Source organism: Mytilus galloprovincialis, chromosome 9 (assembly GCF_965363235.1).
Source record: "Mytilus galloprovincialis chromosome 9, xbMytGall1.hap1.1, whole genome shotgun sequence".
Classification (NCBI taxonomy): Eukaryota; Metazoa; Mollusca; class Bivalvia; order Mytilida; family Mytilidae; genus Mytilus; species Mytilus galloprovincialis.
Window position 1 is genome coordinate 79,853,004 of NC_134846.1, and position 23,825 is coordinate 79,876,828.

General features: G+C 32.3%; 2 protein-coding genes across 2 annotated transcripts in view; one reads left to right on the forward strand and one right to left on the reverse strand.

Moving 5' to 3' along the window:
* The window catches only part of LOC143046085 (85/88 kDa calcium-independent phospholipase A2-like), a 35,999-nt gene extending 24,121 nt beyond the window's left edge, over positions 1 to 11,878 (reverse strand). The window contains exons 1-8 of the mRNA XM_076219068.1: positions 11,767 to 11,878; positions 5,607 to 5,767; positions 5,138 to 5,239; positions 4,249 to 4,464; positions 3,521 to 3,698; positions 1,660 to 1,850; positions 1,325 to 1,421; positions 766 to 948 (exon numbers count right to left, since the gene is read on the reverse strand). Coding sequence (XP_076075183.1) covers positions 766 to 948; positions 1,325 to 1,421; positions 1,660 to 1,850; positions 3,521 to 3,698; positions 4,249 to 4,464; positions 5,138 to 5,239; positions 5,607 to 5,710 — 1,071 coding nt within the window. The 5' untranslated portion in view covers positions 5,711 to 5,767; positions 11,767 to 11,878. The remainder of the gene's footprint in view (positions 1 to 765; positions 949 to 1,324; positions 1,422 to 1,659; positions 1,851 to 3,520; positions 3,699 to 4,248; positions 4,465 to 5,137; positions 5,240 to 5,606; positions 5,768 to 11,766) is intronic.
* A 274-nt stretch (positions 11,879 to 12,152) lies between these two features.
* Positions 12,153 to 23,825, forward strand: LOC143046087 (IQ domain-containing protein K-like). Its single transcript, XM_076219069.1, has 7 exons — positions 12,153 to 12,241; positions 14,046 to 14,300; positions 15,263 to 15,360; positions 18,840 to 18,892; positions 21,029 to 21,106; positions 21,652 to 21,736; positions 23,551 to 23,825. Exons 1-7 carry the CDS (start codon positions 12,187 to 12,189, stop codon positions 23,758 to 23,760), a joined length of 834 nt encoding a protein of 277 aa, XP_076075184.1. The 5' UTR covers positions 12,153 to 12,186; the 3' UTR covers positions 23,761 to 23,825.

Consider the following 23,825-nt stretch of genomic DNA (forward strand, 5'->3'; position numbering starts at 1 on the left):
CCATTTTGGTTGGTTGGCCGGGTCACCGGACATATTTTTTAAACTAGATATCCCAATGATGATTGTGGCCAAGTTTGGTTTAATTTGGCCCAGTAGTTTCAGAGGAGAAGATTTTTGTAAAAGTTAACGCAGGACGACGACGGACAACGACGCCGGACGCCAGACGCCAAGTGGTGGGAAAAGCTCACTTGGCCCTTAGGGCCAGGTGAGCTAAAAAGATAAAACTAACAACCTGATATATAATACAACAATGCATGAAAAGCAAATTAGACAGGCAGCACATAGGACAACCAATAGATCACAGCATTAGCCTGGCTTGGGACAGGCAGGTAAAGAATATTATACATATTTGTGAGGGTTTAATCCTTCACTTGAACATCCACCTACATTTGGAACAGTGGTGTAGCAACACCAAATAAGAAAATCAGTTGGAAAGGGCCTGACTTGACAAAATAAATAATTACAAAAAGCCACAACATGCTAATCTAGCTAGGAGTACTCACGATTAATGAATGCTAGTTAAAAGATCAATTACATTAAAGTTATAAACTATGTTCTCCCCTTGGATCATTTTCTTAACTGCTATATGTACAAGCATTACATGATCAACCTGTTTTTATGTAGATAGGAATAATTAATGCCTAAACATTTGTATACATATTCATTAACCAAGGATTTGAATCAGTTCAACACTCAAGTGTAATGATGTAATCCCATACATATATCCAGTTTTTTGTCTACTCACCTGTATCTATGATTCATTACCTGAATAGCTACATGTAATGGTGTATTCCCGTACACATCCCCAGCTCTTGTGTCAGCCCCATGGACCAATAGTTCCATAATACAATCTCTCCTATCTTTTTTCAACATTACATGTAAAGGAGTATGTCCTGTGTCACTAATGAAGTTCACATCACATCCTAGTTTAAGCAACCTTTCTGCAACCTGCAAATTATATATTTCCTTAAGATTCAGATTCAGGCATGGTTATAGATTATCTATGGTTTTGAAAAGTATGAGACCACTTCACAATGTAAGAAAAAATTAAGTGCAAATTACAATTCACCCCTCGTATTCAATCTGCTAAAAGAGTGACAAGACACATGATGCATATGTAGTACTTTATGAACTACAAAATTTTTGATAGCATATATAAAATACATTGAATTCCATCAAAAGATATTAGTTTTGAAATTAGCTTTATTATTTTGTACCATTTCAGTGGCCTAACTCTTGAACATTGAACTGCTTAAGTAAATCAAGTCTATGATCAGTCATCATGTACCAATTGCATGAATTAAGGTAGATATATGTTACTTACCTCTCTCTTTCTCACCCAATGAGCAGGTGTCCCTCCATATTTATGATCTTTAGCAAATAATTGGTCCACATGCTTCTCACATATAAGCTCTAAATTTCTATACAAAAAGAAAAGTCTCATCATAAACGACATCCATACAAAATTTGGTTATACATGTTCTAGTTGAAAGTCAAAATATGGAGATTATGTTCAAATAGTTATGAACAATTTGCAAGAAAAGTAATATGTATGTACATTGTACCTTGATATTTCATTCATATGCAAGATTAAAACCAATCAAAAGGATTCATTTATAAGCGAAAATTACACGTAACGACCATATTCAAATTAACTACCTAATGTTATTTGTTTTCATAGCTACATGTATAGGCAACATGTCACAAGCTGATATATCTGGCCTAACCCCTGCCTTGAGAAGTTCCTCGACAGCATCAGGCAAGCCCTTTTCACATGCCAAGTATAGTGCTGTTTGTCCCTTGTTATTGTAGAAGTCTTTAACACCATCTTTATCAAACTGGGAAAGGATCTATAATAAAAATCAAATAAAAATATTATATAAAATGGTTTACAAATATTTATAGATTATCGTTGGTCATCTCAACCAGATTAATTTTCTCACTTGAGCTGGTACTGCGAAAATGAAGTTTAGATGACCAACGATAATCTGTTTTTTGCTGTTTTACCTATGACGACGTGGTTAAGGGCATACGATACAGTCACAGGGGAAGTAATGACGTTGCTAATGTAAATTGTTATTTTCGCGACGTCAAACTACGATTTATTGGGAAAACATGTAGTTTTCGACTGATTTTTATCATTCAAACTTATTTAACTTGAAAACGAGTTCATGGACCCCTCTTTTTTAAAATATCATTTGGTTTGATTACGTAAGACGATAATGTGTGCAAATTTTTTAAATTAGATAAATATACAGCTAATAATTATGTTTTATTTACATTTGTGAACATTTGATAAATGAGAGTTATTTGAAAAAACAAAATTGCACAAATTTAAACCACATTTTTATAAAACAGAATATACAAATAATTTAACAAAAAGCAGCTTGTGTTTATCTTTTAAAACAAAAAAGTTATGTATTTCTCTCAAAAGGAAAAAATACGTCCACAAATCCAAATTTTTAGCAAATATGTAAATTTTCGACCTCATTTTACTCAAAAAGTAGCACATGAAGGTATATTTTTTATTACATACATTGTATTTGATTTAATCAGGCAAAAATTAGCCTATATGCAAATTGTCAACAAACTGTTAATATGGGATCAATACTGTATCAGATGCCCTTAATTTCATTGACAACAGCACATGTGCGCTTAGTTTCTAGCGATATTTTTTCATATCACTCTACTATGCTGAGAGAAGAAAGGAAAAGGAGTAGGTTCAGTAAGACCCCTTTTTGGCTCCAAAATATAGCAGTTTTACAAAATTGTTAAAATGTAAACCTTTAGTTATTTATTGGACAGTAGAATGCTTCTGCTACATAAATATGGGCTGTTTTTGACAATACAATGCACATATATCCGGTACTAGCACCATTAAGTCATGCTAAATTACTGAAATCCTCATAAGTCTAGCATTTTAGTTAAATTTTAGACAATTTTCGTGTAAAACGAAAGTGGCCCCATTCGTGTTCATCCTTAATATTGAAATGTAAGTTGTATTTTATGATAATACATAACATATATAAAGGTTGAGGATGAACACGGATGCGGCCACTTTCATTTTTACCAAAAACCATCGGAAAAGTGACATTTTTCAGCACATTAGGTAGATTTTTCATATTTGAGCTTGAATCGGATCGTTTTTAATGACTAAATCTGTTAAAATCTTTCACATAAACTAATTAATTCAAATAAAATAGACACTTAAGTGTTTAAAAAGTGGTCAAAATCTTTCGTCAGATGAACCTGAAATTTGAGGCCAAAATCGGTCCTTACTGGACCTAATCCTTTGGTAAAATAGCGATGATGATAATAACCAATTATATTTCTCATGTAAAATCTTTTTGGATTATAATTGTGTCCTGCATTATTTCTATGCATGTGTGATTCAATAGTCCAGATATTGTGGAATATACTGTTAATTTTGTAATTATACAAATAATTTCAAAGCAGTAACCCACAAATAAAGAATCCACAGTTATATAAGTGTTTTTTAACTCCTCCCATTTAGACTTACAGGTATACACTTAGGTTCAAATCTAACAGCATAGTGGTAGGCACTGTCACCACTGTTGTCCTGTCTATGTAGAGTTGCCCCAGATTGTAATAACTGTTCTATGCACTGGAACTGTTTACCCATTACTGCTGTCATTAAAGGTGTGGCCTCGGAAGTTGACGTCTTATCATTTATTTTTCTGAAATTTTGAGTAAGAAATAAATTTTCCACAAATTAATTTAATTTTTGCAATAATTGTATATTGATTTAAGCATAAAGTGTGTTTACAACCTTGTTTGACAACAAACAAATTGAGTGTTGCAAAACCATGTGGTTTTTATTTTGCATAAAATCAGTGAATTCATGTACATGTACTAGCATGTGCAAAATTTAAACTGTAAGGTCTTCCAGATATTACAAATATAAAGACAGATTGCATAACTTAAATGTTTTTCACTAAATGATCAAAATACCATAAATGCTGTGTGACAAACAAATCAAAGTGATATTAGGTTGTTGTTAATGCTAATAATACAACAGTATTCAAAATAATAGTCACAATGAATTTATAATCTGAAATATATGTATTTACCACATTTATTGATACCTTATTATAATAATCCGGCTGCCTAATGAATTTATAATCTGGAATACATGTATTCACCACATTTATTTATACCTTAAATAAATCCAGGCTGCCCAATAAATTCATAATCTGAAATATTTGTATTTACCACATTTATTTATACCTTATTATATCCGGCTGCCTAATGAATTCGTAGAATCCTAGGTATGCTGCTATATGTATAGGAGTCCATGATGAATGGTCTTTAATCACATCAGTGATTTTCTGAAGATTGTCACCTACAAACACGGAGCTGCTCTGACCAATCAAAACATTGAGTTTAGATGCAAATAAACCAAACTGGGCAAAAGCTTCACCGTCATTGGTTAACCTAAATATGCTGCCAAAAAAGAAATGTTATCATAAGCTGAGCTCTATTAAATTATCTTTATTAAATTTTGATTATTTCAAACTCTTACATTATTTAGCAAAGCAATCACATGTCCAGGTATGAACCTTGTGTAAATCTTAGGTGCTCATATAATTTACCTAGTCGATTTCAATTTTAATTACTTTCTTTTTTTAGATACCTTTTACATCTGTCCAAAATGATCTTTAAGGATATAAATGATATTTTTAAGCAAAATAAACGATATCAAACTTAAATTTACTATTGCACTTTCCTGGATAAAATCAATATTAACATTTGTATGTCTGGGATGTATGTTTCAAATTATAAATTTCATAAAAACTGTCAGTTTTATGGTCAATGCAATATAATTTGAGTCCAAAGGCTGAAAAACTGTAAAATAACAATAAGTGATGAGGATAAGCTTGACTTTAAAAGTGCTCATATAATTGAGTATAATAGACCCAAAGCACATCTTGATGAAACATACAGCTTCCTGTTCAAAGGATAAATTAGTGGTACTGACTTATAAGGGCAGGTAAAAACTATAAATACCTCCATACTGATCTAGGAGTAGTAGTACTGACAACAATACAATCGTAGAAGCTATATTTCTGTTAAGGACTGGGACTGACTTATAAGGGCAGGTAAAAACTATAAATACCTCCATACTGATTTTGGAGTAGTTGTACTGACAACAATACAATCGTAGGAACTATATTTTTTATACAGTATCAGGTGGCCTTCTTCAGCACGCTTAGTATAACTGAAACATATTGTACAGTATTTGGTTAGAGTAATACAATAAAACTATCAACAGAAGACTTATTTTACATATAATTTTAATTGATATCATACAAAATATGTATTTTTATCTCAAGATTTAATTCCTTGTAGAGCTTCTGGCTTCTCTTATAGAAATGTATGTTACAATACTGAACAAAATTGCTATATCTTGATGTTTACAAAAAAATGAAAAACTTAGGAATATGTACTTAGTCAAGTACTAAATTAGAAATTAAATATTGAAAGTAAAGCCACAAATGTCACATGTGTGAAAGAGTTAACAAATACCTCATTATGTTGTGAAAAAAGACAACTCTATCTTTTATATGAATCAACTAATTGCTTACTCTTTGTAGTTCTCAAGCTTAACACTGTTAACAGTATAGGGATTGATGCTGGCTCCTGCTACTTCAACCAGACCTTTGAATCCATCAACTAGGTTTTTTAACATTTTGATCACACACAGCTTTTATTTTGGTTTTATGTAGCTTTTAAATCATGATTCTTTCTGAAAGAAAACAAAAATGCATAATAATGGTACATTTGATTCTGATTATTATATTATGTATTATTGTTTGTTCAATCAATTATTTTGTTAAATTGGTTTGAATAAAAAGTTTCAGACACCAATTATAATGCAGTGTTCGGGCACATTTTTACATGCTTTTCAAAGATACTTTATATGTGATTATCTCCCTTTATCAACACAACACATGCTTTCGATCTTGAGAACTTTGGATCAATTTTTGTTGTATGATTTTCCTCCACACTTTAAGTTATTCTATTTTTGTATCATTATGTATGTTTTTGATATGTACTGTTAGTTTCATAAAGTGTTGTGATGATTTGAATTAAATTGTACGGAATAGCCTTAGCAAACACCTGATTTTGATAATCTTACTTTGTATCAGTTTTTCTATGTTTAGTCCCAAGTATTTAACACAATATCAGGGTTGGCAAAGTATTACCCGCCCGGGTTTTACTGGGCGGGGTTTTCCCGGGCTGGGCAATACTCCCTGAAACGGGGAATACAGGGCAATACTGGGCAATATGATTTTTTAAGCTTATTTCAACACAAAATAGTAAAGACTTGTTGTAGTTTCATAGTATTATAGCTAAATATATACATTTTATACGGATAACCATTGAGAGTCATTTCTAGAAGATGAAAAATTCAATTTCATTCTCTTCTCCACATAAATTCTATGTAGGCAAAATACAATATTTGCACAATTTAGGATTCCTCGTTAATTTCCAAGCATTGTTTCAATAATCTTAACACTTTATTGCAGTGTTTAAGTGAATTGTAAATTAAATTGCTATATACGCAATCATGATTGCTAAATAAACACCCTACAGGGTCTTGTCATGAACTCTTATAGAAATGAAAAGACTGATTATTGTTATATAAATGTATCTGTGTTCTAATCTGAATAATTACTTATTAATTAGTTTTGTACATTTGTACATATATAAATTATTTCAAAGTATTTTTTCTTGCATGTACATGTAATCCTTAAATTCTTTATACTAGTTATATATTTGAAAATTTTTTTTTTATCAGAGTTGTTAGAATAATTTTTTCTCAGATGTATACACTTGTACTTTTGTACATGTACAAATGTATGTATCATAAGACTCTCAAACAAGTAAACTTATCTATAAATAAAAATAGGTTTACATATATATCTTAAATATATTGCATTTGTGTTTGATTACTGAATCCTCTTTGAAATTCAGGCCAGAATCTTATATTACCCAGTATTGCCCAGTATGACCCTGTAAAACCCAGTAAAACCCGGGTTTTCCCAGTATTTCCCACTGGGCTGGGCAATACTCATAAAACCCGGGTTTTTGCCAACCCTACACAATATCGAGCTGGAATAATATGGTTATTGCAACTGACTTGAAAGTTGTCTACCTTACATTGTAGTATGACTAAAATGTTATGAGTTAACAGGAAACAAGGAGGAATACCACATAAAGCATAAACAAATACAAACTATGATACATTCAATCTTATCAAAATAAGTTCACATCACTTGCTCCTCGATTTTTTATATTTCGTGTGTGCAAAATATAAAAAATCAAGGAGCAAGTGATGTGAACTTATTTTTAATAAGATTGTGATACATTAAAGTCGCTGATTTGCTTTTATTTTTATTCTACTTCCTAGAGTTCAATTCCAAATGTACCCCATGCACAGTACAGCATCCATCTGGCATTATTATTTAATAACAGTGTTACATGAAAATTGTCACCTGAGAATATGTTATGCAAAGGTACATATATTTTCTCTAAAATAGCTGGGACTATTATACTGTTAGTACTGTTAGTATAATAGTCCCAGGAAATAGGTTCCTGTGGTATTTTTTTTTTTATTATTTCTATGAAATATGCTCCCATAACTTATACCACAGGTACTTATTTCACTTTGTTCTAAATTTTAATATTGGAAAAAATTCATGGAGCTGTGATTTGTGATCTAGACCTTATTTCACATTTGGTCAAAAAATTAGTTCTTGAACAGATTTTAGTCCTAAAAAACATATTTCCTTATAAATTTATATTCCGACTATAAATTTTCTGTGATATAAAGTTAAATTCTGTTGGAGCATTATGTTACATATTTCCTATGAAATGAGTTCTGGCACAAAAAAAAATGTCACGGCAGAACAATTTTTTTTTTGTTACTTTTGCCAGGAATAAAAATATTGCTCATATAAACTTAAATTTCCCCATTTTTGTGATACATTGTAAGAAACAGAAAGATCTTTGATTAATCCTTAATATACATTTCCTTAAAAAAAAATCTTGCACTACAGAACATTACAAAAAAAAGTTTGAAGGGTAGTTTCACAATACACCTTATGTTATAATTTGTCAGCCAAATTCTGGCTTTCGCCATGTTCACCGCAGAATAAATTTTTTGTTACATTTGCAGGAGAAAAAATATTGTTCATAACTTATATTTCTTCATGTTGTTGATACTTATGCTAAACAGATCTTTGATTCATTGCAAAATTAATATCAATTTCCTTAAAAAAATCAAATTATCAATAGGGTAGTTTCTCAATACATCTTATTGTTATATTTTGTCAGCCATTTCTGGCCTTCACAGTATTTCCTTTAAATTTTTCATGTACAATTTAATAAGAGAAAGTACCAAATGCAATAATGCAAAAGTGATGCTACATGTATATGACATCAATAGTTCCAGTGTGGTATTTTCTAAAAAACGTGATAAGGTTATAAATAGGAATCTGTGACACTTGATCTATTGACGTTTTACAACACTCATTTTTCCTTTCTAGTATCATGGCATTTTTTCATATGACAACAACCTTTTACAAATAATGTATATGTAACACTCCCAAACGTGTCCTTCCCCCCAAACGTGTCCGATTCTCCCAAACGTGTCTTTTCTCCCTAAACGTGTCAGGAATGTACAATATTTCCCAAACGTGTCCGATTTTATAACCCCCAAAAGTGTCCGATATTTGTTATTCGCCAAAACGTGTCCAATATTTAACGCCAAAACGTTACACGTCTTTTAGCGCTTTTACATGTATCTCTTAAATAAAATCGCTGATAACGTTTACAGCAATTTTATGATGGGAGACACACGTGATGAAGATGTCATTTATCAGATTAAGTTAGTTCGATGTAGGTTTTTAATGATTATAATAATTGCAAAATTAATCTGTTATTATTAAGTAACTGCAGTTGTTTATTGTCCAGTTGCAAGTGTTTCATATTCGTCAAGAGCGAACATACACATAGTTCTGAAGTTAAATTAATCGTTAACTTTGTTAATTATTTTGTACTTATAAACTCCGATGATGCCTTTTATATTTATCCGAATATTTCATGGCGGGGTTTTAACAGTATTTTTTTTACTTTTGTCAATAGTTTGTGTGTATTTCAAAAGCCCATCAAATTATAAACTTGTTATCCGGGTTTTTAATAAATTTTAGGTTTCCACCATCACTAAAGACACACAATAAGAAACATAACGTCCAGTGCCAAATATTTCATGTATAAGTTTTATAGATTCTTTTTTTTTATGAATATTACTGTTATGTGATCAACGCCGGTTTTAAATGCAAATTTATGTTGTAGTGTATAAATAAACTTTAGAATGTTGATTACGTATTGTCCAGTTGCAAGTACGTTATGCATATTTAGAGCGCACAATAGTTTTGCAAGTTTTAATGTTTTTACAGTTGTACTGTACACATTTACTTTAAACTAAACTTTAAACTGATGATCGCGTATTGTCCAGTTGCAAGTATGTCATGCATATTTAGAGAGAACATACAAGTTTTAATGTTTTTGCAGTTCTATTTAGAGAGAACATAGGCTACCTGTTTTTTTTTTTGTTTTTTTTTTACATTTTAACATACATGTTTTAATGTTTTTACTGTTCTTTTGTTAAGATAAACTCTAGACTGCTGGTTGCATATTGTCCAGTTGCAAGTATTTCATGCAAATTAGAGAAAACATACAAGTTTTAATGTTTTTTTCAGTTCTACTGAATAAATTAACTTTAGGCTGTTGATTGCGAATTGTCCAGTTGTCAGTATTTCATGCATAATTAGAGAGAACATTAAAGTTTTAACGCGCAGAGAACGGGACACTTTGACCTGTTAACTGTACTGTTTAACTCAACATGTTTGCTTACAATTTACAAACGAAATAGCCGAAATGACGCCCCCATTCTTAGACAGTTTAATTCTTCCGTTTTGAAAAAGGACTAACGTGCTTATGTATATTTTTAATGAAATGGTAAAATTAGTATACGTTAATGAAATAGCAATAACCAAATAACGCTTGATATGGACACGTTTTGGGGATTGGACACGTTTGGGGGCTAGTTGAGAAATGGACACGTTTGGGCGTTTATACAAATGACACGTTTTGGCGCAGTTTTCAACTAGACATGTTTGGGGGAATCGGACACGTTTGGGGGGAAGGACACGTTTCTGAGTGTTACATATATAATGTACAGGGAGGTTGTTAGGGTAGTCAAATGCACCTTATCACTATTTGTCTGCCATTACTGGATATCACACAGGTTCTCGTAAAATTTTGACGTCATAATACAAAATATCTGACCCCCAAAATGGAATAGTAATTGTTGTATGGCGTCAATAGTTCAAGTGGAAGAGATTCTCAGGTCAGCCGGGAATAATGATTAAGTGTATAGCAACTAGTTCTACTCTCGTGTCTTGGTTGCTTTCCTCTAATGGAATTAGATGCTGAAGAGGGGCGTAAAGGGGGTGCAGCTGTACAGAAAAACGTGAAATATAATTGCCATTTCACAATGAACGAACTATCAAAATTTGCTTATAAGTTGATCTTTTTACGATTTCATTAAACACGGTGAATAACAAATCCTTTTCACGACTGTATGTGAAATAAAAGTGACAAAACATGTTGCATTAAAATAATCCTTTACCACCCTTGCTGAACAATAGCTCTTATGGTCATTGTATTTTTTTTCTATGTTCAGATAAGATGTGTCATGACTTGCTATGTTGCTTTTTTTAATACACCTTATCGCTAATCCCGGCTGACCTGGCAGCTTGAACTTTAGACGCATACAACAATCACTTTTCCATTGTGGCATCAGATATTTTGTTTTATATGATCTAAATTTTACTGGAACCTCTGTGATATACAGTAATGGCAGACAAATGGCGATAAGGTGTATTTCTGTAATTATCAGAAATGAGATGTGTTCTTTTGGAATCAGGATATAGAAAAGAATTCGACAATACAAGACATATGTTTAAAAGGCGCCGTGATTGGCAAATAAAATATTTGTTTGTTTGTTTAAAATGGCAAAAGATTTCTGGAAATAACATTTTATTCTAACATGACGTCCTTCAAACGCTTTGAGTACACACCCGTGGTAAAATATGAATATATTGGTTGGGCTGTTCTGATTGTACTCCCACGTCATATGATTGTTTATGGATGGAGTACACGACGTCATAGAATGATAACGTAATAGTTTAAGCATTTTTCGGGAAAATACACGCTTCTGATACCGAAAATCATCACCAGAATGAAACGTAAACAAACAATACTAAAATGTGGTATAAGCCCTTTTTTATATACATAGAAGATATATAAGTAAATTATCATTAAAATTCATCCAAATCTATCTAAATATATTATTGTAAATAGTTTGAGCATGTCACTAAATCTGTTTGCTCCGTTCTTTACCGCCAATCTTAAAGTGGGTTAATTTATGGGAACGGCAAATATTTGCCTCCATCTAGTGCGCTTTGAACCAAAACAATTGTTATATTTGTCTTATCAGAATCGAAATAATTCATGGGGGCTTGAATATATCTAAATTTTACCACGGGTTGTCCCTTTATGCCGATATTTTACCCCTCGCTATCGCTCAGGGTAAAATATTTGTCATAAAAGGCCAACCCGTGGTAAAATAACGATATATTCAAGCCCCCATGAATTATTTCTTAAATAACTTACTATATCATAAGTTACACTGCGGAAATAGACACTGGAACGTGCTTAATTTTAACCTTTTATTTTGTTCAAGTACCATAAATGAATATAAACAGAGGTTAAAACTAGGTTATTATAAACGTTTGAACCACATAGAGTGGAATTTGAAATTAGTTTCTGATTTTTACCCATTTAGGTGGATAAATCAAGAGAAACCAAATTTAATGTCTAGCAACGAAATCACTGCGCGTTTACATTGAAAATAAAGATTTGACCATTAAAAAACTAAAGGAAAACTTATTCTAAACACAAGTATTATATTAAAAACATTTATAGGAATCCTATGGAACTAAGACAATTTTTTTTTTAAATCTATCAATATTTTTTATGAACTATTTAGTGGCGTTACATTATATATTTAAGTAGAAAATTAATGTAAACAACATGGCTGTCATCGTGAAAGTCCCAGAAAAAAATTTGTGGTCAGAAATATGCAAAGGTGATACGCAAATTACGTCAAAAATAGAGTACAAAGCATGCTCAAATGTGTTTTTATTATTTTTCACTGACTAAAAAATTTTGACAGGTTGTAGATTGAAATGTATGTTCTCTGATTAATTAATCTTTCGGACTCTCCTGTTCTCTGTTCAGCTTTTTTTCACTTTCATGTCCATCCGGCCCCACGTCAATCCGGCCCAAGTCGTTCCGGCCCACATCAATCCGGCCCATATCTAAAGTTGATCTGGCCCAAATAAAAAAACACATTTATAAGGAATAAAAATAAAGATATAATATACAGAGGGTGGCAAAATGTATTCGTCAAATATGGCTGCCATGTGAACTGACAATCAACTGCTTCATAAAGTGAATCATATTTTACTCAAGTCAATAAAGAAAAATAAAACAAAACTGTACCTTTAATATTTAGTAAGGTGTCCCTTTAATCTAATAACATGAATAATTCTCATAGGAATTGAGTCATACAAACTTCTAATGTAATTGAAAGGAATACTTTGCCAGATCCGAAAAATCTCCCTGTACAGTTCATCTTTTGAATTTATGTGATACACCCGAACCTGAAGTTTTCTTTTGATATACAACCATACATTTTCAATAATGTTCAAATCGTGTGATTGTGCTGGCCAACACATATTTTTCAGATGTGTCCTCGCTATGTAAGCTTGAGTTGAACGAGCCGTATGCACCGGAGCATTGTCATCCTGGAAAAGATAGTCATTTGTAGGAAAATGTCTTGCAATAACGGGCCAAATATTATCGTCCAGAATGCTGATATACTTGTCAGCATTTAAATATCCCTCAACTTTCGTAAGTGTCCCTACACCTTGATAGCAGATACATCCCCACACCATAGTGCTAAATTTTCGGTCAGTTTTACTTTGCACTAAGTCTGGCCTCCCTGATCTCGGATGATTCTCTGTTGTTCCAGCGTCTTGAAATCTTCTAATAATGCCAGATATTGTAGACCTGGGCTTTTGTTATATTGTTGCAATGTCAGATATTTTATCTCCATTTCTAAACAAATCTACAGCAATTCGTTTAAGGTCCGGTGATAATTCTTTCCCTTTCCTGCCTGCATGGCTTCTACACACGAAAACAATAACAAACGTACATCTGACGTATACTGTCACGTGACAAAATACCCATTTTAAAATTAAAATTCCGGACTTTCCCTTGTTGTTGACAAAAGATCGATAAAATTGACTTTGAATGTCAAGTCATTATAATTGTGGAATTTCATCCGCCATATTTGACGAATACTTTTGGCCACCCTCTGTATATATTTATTGTAATTCATAAATGTACAGACATAACGTTATAATAAATGTTCCATGATTTTCATGGTATGTAACTGGAATAATCTAAGAAATTAGTCTCCAGAACGAAAATAATATATTATTTGAATGTGCAAAGCCAATGCACAATTTATTATCAGCCAACTATATATGCATTTACATATGCATGTGTTCACAAAACTCATTGATAGTTACATATAATTTTTATCATTGTAAAGATTTTTTTAAATGGGGCAGAATCTACTTGGGATGGAATGACTTGTTAACAGAGTCAGTTGTTAAAAAAAATGAAACAACTTTGGATTCACTACTGACTAGTAAATGTTTATTGATTCACTTACAGTTATTAGGGCTTCATCCTCTGTTATACCCTCTGTCTTAAGACTTACCAACTTTCATTTTTGATATCGTAAATGTATGTCCTTTTAATTTTCAATTGGCTATATTGTTATAACTTAATTCATAATCTTAACTTATGGAAATATTTAGATTTTGATTCAAGACGTCCACCATTTCGAGATGATGATGAACAGTCCGTAAGAACAGAATATGTTGATTTTGATCCATCCAAACACAATCCTGTATTCTATGGGAAAATGCATGAAAAAGTTTTGGCTGATGCTGACCCTGTTCTGGACATAGATCCAGCTACTTCTCATCCAGCTTGTGCAGGATTTGCCTTTACAGAAAAACCTCCAGCTTCCCCTCCCCCTCCTCCTCCAGATGCACCAAATAAGGATAAATGTAAGTACTTAATGATATGGTGTGTCTGTGTAAGTATTATTTATTTATACATAAAAAAAGAAAATGAAGTATGATTCTCTCCGCAAGAGACCAAACGACACAGAAATAAACAACTATAGGTCACTGTACAGCCTTCAACAATGAGCAAATCCCACACCACATAGTCAGCTATAAAAGGAATCACAAATGTAAAACAATTCAAACTAGAAAACTAACTGCCTAACTATTGTACAAAAAATAAATGAAAAACAAATATGTAACACATCAACAAACGGCAACCACTGAAATACAGGCTCCTGACTTGTGACAGAATGTGGAGGGGTTATACATGTTAGCGGGATCCATGTATGCTTTATGACTAACAAAATGCTAAATATGTACTAGCCATGTATGTATGTGCACTATGTGGATTGACACAAATAACCAAGAGAAATCTGGAGGTCTGTCAACACAAGTTTGACACAAAATAAAGATTATGAAGTATATGAATATGTCTCTCAGTCAATTTTGGAGAGTGTTATAGATTTTCTGTTGTGGATATATTAAGTTGTTTATGTTTATTGTTTCAGTTTCTCTCCAGGGCATAAATGCACCAGGGTATCCTGTTGCTATTATTTCTGACATGGTGTTATCTTGGATGACTTAATTATAGAGTGTATGGGGCCATGGTGCTATAGTTTTTGGAAAATAAGGGCTTTGTTAATTTCCATGGTGCTATTTGAAAATTAAAATTATGGAGAGAACACTTTGCAGATTAATGAAAATCAGTTATTATACCAAATCATAAAACATTACAGGAAAAACATGCTGAAGTTGGAATAATGCTGTCTGTTAATTTTCTAATCAAACTAGAATGTTTGAAACAGACAAATAAACTCTGTAACTTGTAAAATATTTGTGGTGTAAGTAAAGTAGAGTGAATTTACTACTCCTAGACCTGATATATTTTTGTTGAATTACAGGTAGTCCTCGTGAATATTTAGAACATTATATATTTCCATGGTTATTACCTGCCATAGAAGATATGCTAAGACAAGCCAAAAAAGAAAAATGTCTTGAGGTTTGTATTTTTATACAAAATGAATGGATTAACAGTAGGTATGTTTTTTATGGCCCCGCCATGAAGTTGTCGGTGCCATATAGTTTTACCCTTGTCTGAAATTCCGATATTCCGTAATTCCGTCATTCCGCAACAAACCATTATACAGAGTTTTTTTCTAAACTTCAGATATTGGGCTACTTTTTGATATGCGAGTTAACCATGATGAGTTACAGATCAAGTTTAAGTTTAGTTCCGCTCCACTAATTTTTGCGGAAATTACAGGCTTTGGACTTTGAAAAATTGATTAAAATCACAGTTATAAGGTCTTTTTTTCTAAACACCTTCAGATATTGCGCTGATTTTTGGTATGTGAGTTAACTATAATGAGTTACAGGTCAAGTTAAAGTTTAGTTCTGCTCTGCTAATTTTTGCTGAAATTACAGGCTTTGGACTCTGATAAATTATTGAAAATCACAGTTATACAGATTTTTTTTCTATACACCTCCAGATTTTGAGTTGATTTTTGATATTTGAGACTACCATCATGTTTGTGTCCACATGTGATTATATTGAAATTACAGATTTTTCAACTTTTTGGGACGGGGCCATTCGTGTTGCTTTGACACGTCTAGTTTTATTATACATATTTTTTATGTATCAGTCAGTTAAAAACAATAAAAGTGCATTCACATGTGTGTAATACTTCTATTGGCCTACACATTAATATTATGGATACAGTATCATTCATTACTTGATATAGTATATACATTTAAAAATACCCAGATTAACAGAGGAGTAAAGATTAGCATTTGAATAGTTAAGATTTGTATAATTTCAATTTTTGTCTTGCTTGTGGTCAGATATACAAACATGTTTGTATGAGGGGGAGGACAGGGGGGTACCCTTCTCCCTTCTCCCACCCCTCTTCTCCTTTCTCCCACTCCCGTTCTCCTTTCTCCCATTAGAATAAAACATCTCCTTTTGAGATATTTTTATGCCCCACCTACGATAGTAGAGGGGCATTATGTTTTCTGGTCTGTGCGTCCGTTCGTCCGTCTGTTCGTTCGTTCGTTCGTCTGTTCGTTCGTCCGTCTGTCCCGCTTCAGGTTAAAGTTTTTGGTCAAGGTAGTTTTTGATGAAGTTGAAGTCCAATCAACTTGAAACTTAGTACACATGTTCCTTATGATATGATCCATCTAATTTAAATGCCAAATTAGAGTTTTGACCCCAATTTTACGGTTCACTGATAGAAAATGATAGTGCAAATTTCAGGTTAAAGTTTTTGGCTTCAGGTTAAAGTTTTTGGTCAAGGTAGTTTTTGATGAAGTTGAAGTCCAATCAACTTGAAACTTAGTATACATGTGCCCTATGATATGATCTTTCTAATTTAAATGCCAAATTAGAGTTTTGACCCCAATTTTACGGTTCACTGAACATAGAAAATGATAGTGCAAATTTCAGGTTAAAGTTTTTGGCTTCAGGTTAAAGTTTTTGGTCAAGGTAGTTTTTGATGAAGTTGAAGTCCAATCAACTTGAAACTTAGTATACATGTGCCCTATGATATGATCTTTCTAATTTAAATGCCAAATTAGAGTTTTGACCCCAATTTTACGGTTCACTGAACATAGAAAATGATAGTGCAAATTTCAGGTTAAAGTTTTTGGTCAAGGTAGTTTTTGATGAAGTTGAAGTCCAATCAACTTGAAACTTAGTATACATGTGCCCTATGATATGATCTTTCTAATTTAAATGCCAAATTAGAGTTTTGACCCCAATTTTACGGTTCACTGAACATAGAAAATGATAGTGCAAATTTCAGGTTAAAGTTTTTGGCTTCAGGTTAAAGTTTTTGGTCAAGGTAGTTTTTGATGAAGTTGAAGTCCAATCAACTTGAAACTTAGTATACATGTGCCCTATGATATGATCTTTCTAATTTAAATGCCAAATTAGAGTTTTGACCCCAATTTTACGGTTCACTGAACATAGAAAATGATAGTGCAAATTTCAGGTTAAAGTTTTTGGTCAAGGTAGTTTTTGATAAAGTAGAAGTCCAATCAACTTGAAACTTAGTATACATGTTCCCTTTGATAAGATCATTCTAATTTTAATGCCAAATTAGAGAATTTATTCCAATTTCACAGTCCTTTAAACATAGAAAATGATAGTGTGAGTGGGGCATCCGTGTACTGTGGACACATTCTTGTTTCTTGAAATATTAGAAAATTTTTTAAAAGGAGAGATATTTTATTTTTTCTCCTTTCTCCAACTTTTTCTCCTTTCTCCCAGCCTTCCTCTCCTTTCTCCTACCCCCTTTCTCCCTGTCTCCCTTACCCCTGTCCTACCCCTCTTGTATAGTTCATTGGGTGACAGCTACTGCATCATCCATTCCAAATAACATGCATTTGCATCTCAGTCTGTGAGTGTGTTCCTATTGACATTACTCAATTTTATGGATTCAGTTTTTATACGACGGCAAAAATTAAAAAACAAGAATGTGTCCAAAGTACACGGATGCCCCACTCACACTATCATTTTCCATGTTCAATGGACCATGAAATTGGATAAAAAATATAATTAGGCATTAAAATTAGAAAGATAATATCATAGGGAACATGTGTACTAAGTTTCAAGTTGATTGGACTTCAACTTCATCAAAAACTACCTTGACCAAAAACTTTAACCTGAAACATGCACTTTCATTTTCTATGTTCAGTGGACCGTGAAATTGGGGTCAAAAGTTTAATTTGGCTTTAAAATTAGAAAGATCATATCATAAGGAACATGTGTACTAAGTTTCAAGTTGATTGGACTTCAACTTCATCAAAAACTACCTTGACCAAAAACTTTAACCTGAAAAACTTTAACCTGAAACATGCACTTTCATTTTCTATGTTCAGTGGACCGTGAAATTGGGGTCAAAAGTTTAATTTGGCTTTAAAATTAGAAAGATCATATCATAAGGAACATGTGTACTAAGTTTCAAGTTGATTGGACTTCAACTTCATCAAAAACTACCTTGACCAAAAACTTTAACCTGAAAACTTTAACCTGAAACATGCACTTTCATTTTCTATGTTCAGTGGACCGTGAAATTGGGGTCAAAAGTTTAATTTGGCTTTAAAATTAGAAAGATCATATCATAAGGAACATGTGTACTAAGTTTCAAGTTGATTGGACTTCAACTTCATCAAAAACTACCTTGACCAAAAACTTTAACCTGAAGCGGGACAGACGGACGAACGAACGAACGAACAGACGGACGGACGAACGAACGAACGGACGCACAGACCAGAAAACATAATGCCCCTCTACTATCGTAGGTGGGGCATAAAAATGGTCGTATATTGGTATCATGTCGTCCTCAGCGTCGTCTGAAAACAGATTGTTTCCAGATAATAACTTTTGAAAGACATTACTATGTGTCCCATTTAAATTTGTAGAAAAAATAAAACTGTTGCTTACTACAATATTTTCAATGCATTTTTTTATTATTTCAGAGAAAAAGAACAAAATTCAATGCATTAGATTATCTCACAGAAACACTGTATAAGTAGGTATTATATAGTATTATATTATAGATAAATAGATATTTTCACACACACACAACTCTGTTTTATAATGTTACATTGCATTTAATAAGCTTGTTGGGAAATTCCTCCCTTGATATGCAGAAGTTTAGTTGTAAGATACCAAGTGACCTTCATGCAGTCATAAACATTACTGGTTAGCAATGATGCAAGTTAACTTTAAAAATGTACTCTGTAACAGTTGAAATGATTTAGTTTGGGTTTAAACCCATCATTGGAATGGTGAAAAATCACATATTATCTGATTTTTCTGAAAACTCAGTTATTAAATTTATAAAGAACAGTCGGAAGTTGCCAACAGTTTCTGAACACTTACTATTAACCATTCAACCAATGCATTTCAAATTTGAATATATTGATACCATTGACTAAATTGAAGTTAGTAAGATTTTGACGATTTTTAATTTAGTGTTCAAGAGTTATGGCCCATGATACATTTGAAAAAGGCATTTTATGTTATTTCTGTTTGAAAACACACCCTGCTACCAATGGTTTTCAATTATATTATTTTGGTCCTGGAGAGATTGGATTAGACATAGAATGTAACGGGTCAAAAAAGCCAGAAAGCACCTTTTAAAATACTAAAAATTAAGTTTGTTGTAAATCAGGGCCGTAACTACATTGAGGCAAATGAGGCAAATGCCTCATGTTTTAAATTTCAAAAAAAAAAACTAAAACAAAAGATTGTCTTCATATGATTGTCTTCATATCAAATTGTTTTCACTGAAAGTGTCTTGCATGAAGCATTGGTTCTCTTCACTCTCTGATGTCGCCCCTGCAATTTTTCGTAATCCATGTTTCTATTTTACTTTTGGTTTTCAGAGTTGATGGTCTATTGTTTGTACTTCTGTGTCCCGGGTTTGTCTTTTGTTCATTTATTGTCCTACTTAATGACTAGTCTGATTGTTGATTTTCATTTGTAAACGTGTCACACTGTGTAATGTTGCATGTCCACCAATGTCCAGGCATTATGCGAGAAAATATTTTAAGAATATACGATGCTACTGGACACAGAAAAAAGTGGTCGTTTCTGCATGGAGAATTGAACTTGATATCAAAGAATACGAAACTGCCTTTCTTGTAAATAAAACCATACCCAATTTTTCTTAGTATGGATTGCAAAATTAGGTATTTTCTGTAGGTGAGATTTGCACAGAAGTGATAGATATGTTTTATAAATATAGAAAATTGAATATCTTAATCAACAAAAAATAAATTAAAAAAAATAACTATCATATATCCAAGCGACTGTGGATAAAACTAGATAGCTGACATGGTTTAAATTGAAGTAAGACCACCAATTTCCCGGTATCAAATCATTTGTTGAAAAAAACATCAATGTATTGCCATATGTCCTTTTACATTCAAGGGTTAAATTTGCATTAAGTCGTGTTCAGACCCTTTAACAGAAAATAAAGGAATATAAAGTACACGTGCAAGGGACCTAATCGCACACAATGTCAATGTATAGAAAAAATACAAATGATCAATGGTCAAAGTTTTTAATCCTGTTCTTCATCTTGATAGTTGCTGGAGGGTCTTCAATAATGAAAGAATCATAGATACTGTAAAACAAGGTCAATATGGTCCCTAGTGTCGACTTGAGCAGTAATAGTATTTAACGTATATAACTGCACTAATGACTGTCACTATATTTAAATCTAGTCATAAAAAATCTCAAGTCAGCACAATACAAGACAAGCACAGACAGACAGGTCCGGTATTAATGATTATGAGAATTACGATTTTTGCTTTATCCTACATATCGGTCTTTTAATGTTTTGAATTTCCCTAAAACTTTAAAGTCTTAAATAACAATGAATCTATGTTTTTGCTTCGAGACCAGAATATTGTCGAAAAAATAGCTAAAAATGATTTGCATTTCTATGTAAGAAAGAGTCCGGGAAACGCTCAGAATGCACAATTTTGCTCAGAGCTTCTGGGGGCTTAAAGCGGCCCCCAGACCCCTCGCAAAAATATTTTCGCCTTGCTACGCTCGGCGAATATATTTTGCCTCAGTATTAAAAGGGGCTAGTTACGGCCCTGTAAATTTTTATATCTCTTTTCTTGTAATTTAGTTTGTTTATTTTATTTTGTAGAAAAAATCCTTTACACAAAGACAGAGAAAATGTAACATTAGAAGAAATCCCATTTGTCAAGGAATGGTTGAAGGATCAGTAAGTTCTTAGTTTGTATAAATTTTGCCATGCTTAATAACAAAAATTGGAGAATTACTGTGATTAAAACTACATTTTTAGTATATTGATATTTAAGATTATAATATACCATTCCAAATCATCCGATGTCAATATTATCTGTTGGTGATCTTTTAATGTTTGGCTGCTATTTTCAATAATATTTATTTTTTTCTGTGACTTTACCAAAAGCTTGTAATAAAATGCTTTTATTAGTTATTACATAGAAAAGTCATTTTTTTTTCTAATAAGCCTTTTTTATATAGTTATTTAGTGAAAATGGTATCACACCCACTAAATATAAATATCTATTGATAAAAAGCAAATTCCATGCCAACAAAAGTTAAATTTTTGAATAAGGAACCAAGCACACATATGTTTTGGGTATTTATGACAGGTGATTCATGGATAGGCTGTGTTTTTTTAGGTTTTTTTTCTAGCTTAATTTTTTTATTCTAAAAAAACATTTATAGATAATTATATTATCACACTGGCAGAAATAAAATGTAAAATGTTTGTATTTTCAGTCCTAGACCACCATTACCATTGTCCCTGATCTGGACAGAGGATGAGGCAACACAAATAATACAGAATTACTGGAGAGGTTTCCTGGTATGTAGTTTTTTTCTTTATATTTAATAGAATACATGTAAATAGTAAGAAAGAAGGCTTCAACCATCTTTGTTACTCATTATACCCCCATTTTGAAAAAAAGGGGGTATACTGTTTTTTCCTCTGTCTGTCAGTCAGTCCGTCCGTCCGTCCCATGAATATTTTTTGTCACATTTTTCTCAGGAACTACACTACCAGGATTTCTGAAATTTGGTTTCAGGCTTGATATAAGTCAGCTATACTGTGTGATGCGTTTTCAGATTCATCACTCGACAACTTCCTGTTTACTGAACACTTGTATCATTTTTACACCTGATTGCCAAGTTGAAAATTTTTCGTCACATTTTTCTCAGGAACTGCACTACCAGGATTTCTGATATTTGGTTTCAGACTTGATATAAGTCAGCTATACTGTGTGATGCGTTTTCAGATTCATCACTCGACAACTTCCTGTTTATCGAACACTTGTATTATTTTACACTTGATAACCAAGTTAAAAATTTTTGTTACATTTTTCTCAAGAACTACAATACAAGGATTTCTGAAATTTGGTTTCAGGGTTTATATAAGTCTGCAATACTGTGTGATGCGTTTTCAGATTCATCACTCGACAACTTCCTGTTTACTGAACATTTGTATGATTTTACATATGATAGCCAAGTTGAAAATTTTCGTCACATTTTTCTCAGGAATTACTATACAAGGATTTCTGAAATTTGGTTTCAGGATTTATACAAGTCAGCTATACCGTGTAATGCGTTTTCAGATTCATCACTCACCAACTTCCTGTTTACCAAACATTTGCATATTGTTACACTATTAAAATTATCATCAGTGAGCAGTAGCTCGCAGTTTCACTTGTTTTATTATTTTTACTTCCTCCGACAAATGTTTGGTTGTATATAGAATCACCCTGAATGTGTCTTATTTACACTACTTCTGTCATTCTTGATTTAAAATGATGAAGCTTTACAAAGTTGTAGAATGTGTATACTTTTATTCTGGAAGAATATGTTTAAGGGGAGATAATCAAAATTGTTCTGTGGTGGCATGCCTATGTATAATGCTTTTGTGAGTTCACTCACAATTCTCAAGTCTTCCAAAAACAGATATATATTTTTTTTAAAAGCTTGTTAGCTGGTCAACATTTGGAATGTAGTTGCATAAGGATTATTTATAAATATCGGAATTCAATGAAAAATAAATTAGTTTAAAATTGTTTTTAGTACTTTGTAGTTGTATAATATAAAGTTTAAATCCAGATTATGTTAAAATTGTTTTATTCTGTATTGAAAAGACAATGGCAGTTGTCTTCAGTTGTGTACTGAAAATGGAGTAATTCATGTAAAACCAACATATTCATTTTTACTACCCTTACCTCATGATCAAAAGTGGAGTAGTCTTTCCTTTGTCATTATTAAACAATGGTGTAAAATGTGTTCATGATCTGTATTTTCATCTGAATACATTGAACAATTTTTTAGTAATAGAATTTTTCATCTGCCCCACATTAACCTAGAACAGCTGTCATTGGGATATTATACTTAACTATGTGCAGTTTGTTTAATTAATGCTTAATTTTTTTAAGTTTAAATGAAAAGACATCAATAAATTGTCCATCAAAATGGATTAAGTCATAACTATAGTGGGGGTCTAAAAACACAACCATTTCAAGTTGTACTTCAACAAAACTGTTTACTTAATCTGAAGATTACCGAACTATATTGATGCAAACTTTGGAGCATCATCTTTTAATATTTATTTTTGGTAGCTAGTATAGGTTATGTCTACAGGTTAATATTTTATAATTACAGGTACGAAAAGATCCTGAAGTTCAGGAATTACGACAGTGGCAGAGAGAATGGCGGGAGGAAACTGGTGGTATACAGGATAAAGTTAGCCAATTCTGGGATAAGAAAATGCCAGGATGGGACACACCAACACCTAATGCATCTGAAGACCAATTAAATAAAGAAGAAGGCAATGCTCCGATAACTGTTAAATCTCCTTCACAACAGACATAATTTATTGTTAGATGTTGTTATAAATGACTGTGATCTTTGTATATAATATATTTATTATCAATGTT

Bases quoted from the DNA above. Each gene is read 5' to 3' on its own strand.
- LOC143046087 (XM_076219069.1), top strand. From the start codon at position 12,187: ATGGCTGTCATCGTGAAAGTCCCAGAAAAAAATTTGTGGTCAGAAATA. The intron at 14,301-15,262 runs GTAAGTACTTAA...GTTGAATTACAG, and splicing joins TGCACCAAATAAGGATAAAT to GTAGTCCTCGTGAATATTTA. The intron at 15,361-18,839 runs GTTTGTATTTTT...TTATTATTTCAG, and splicing joins AAAAAGAAAAATGTCTTGAG to AGAAAAAGAACAAAATTCAA.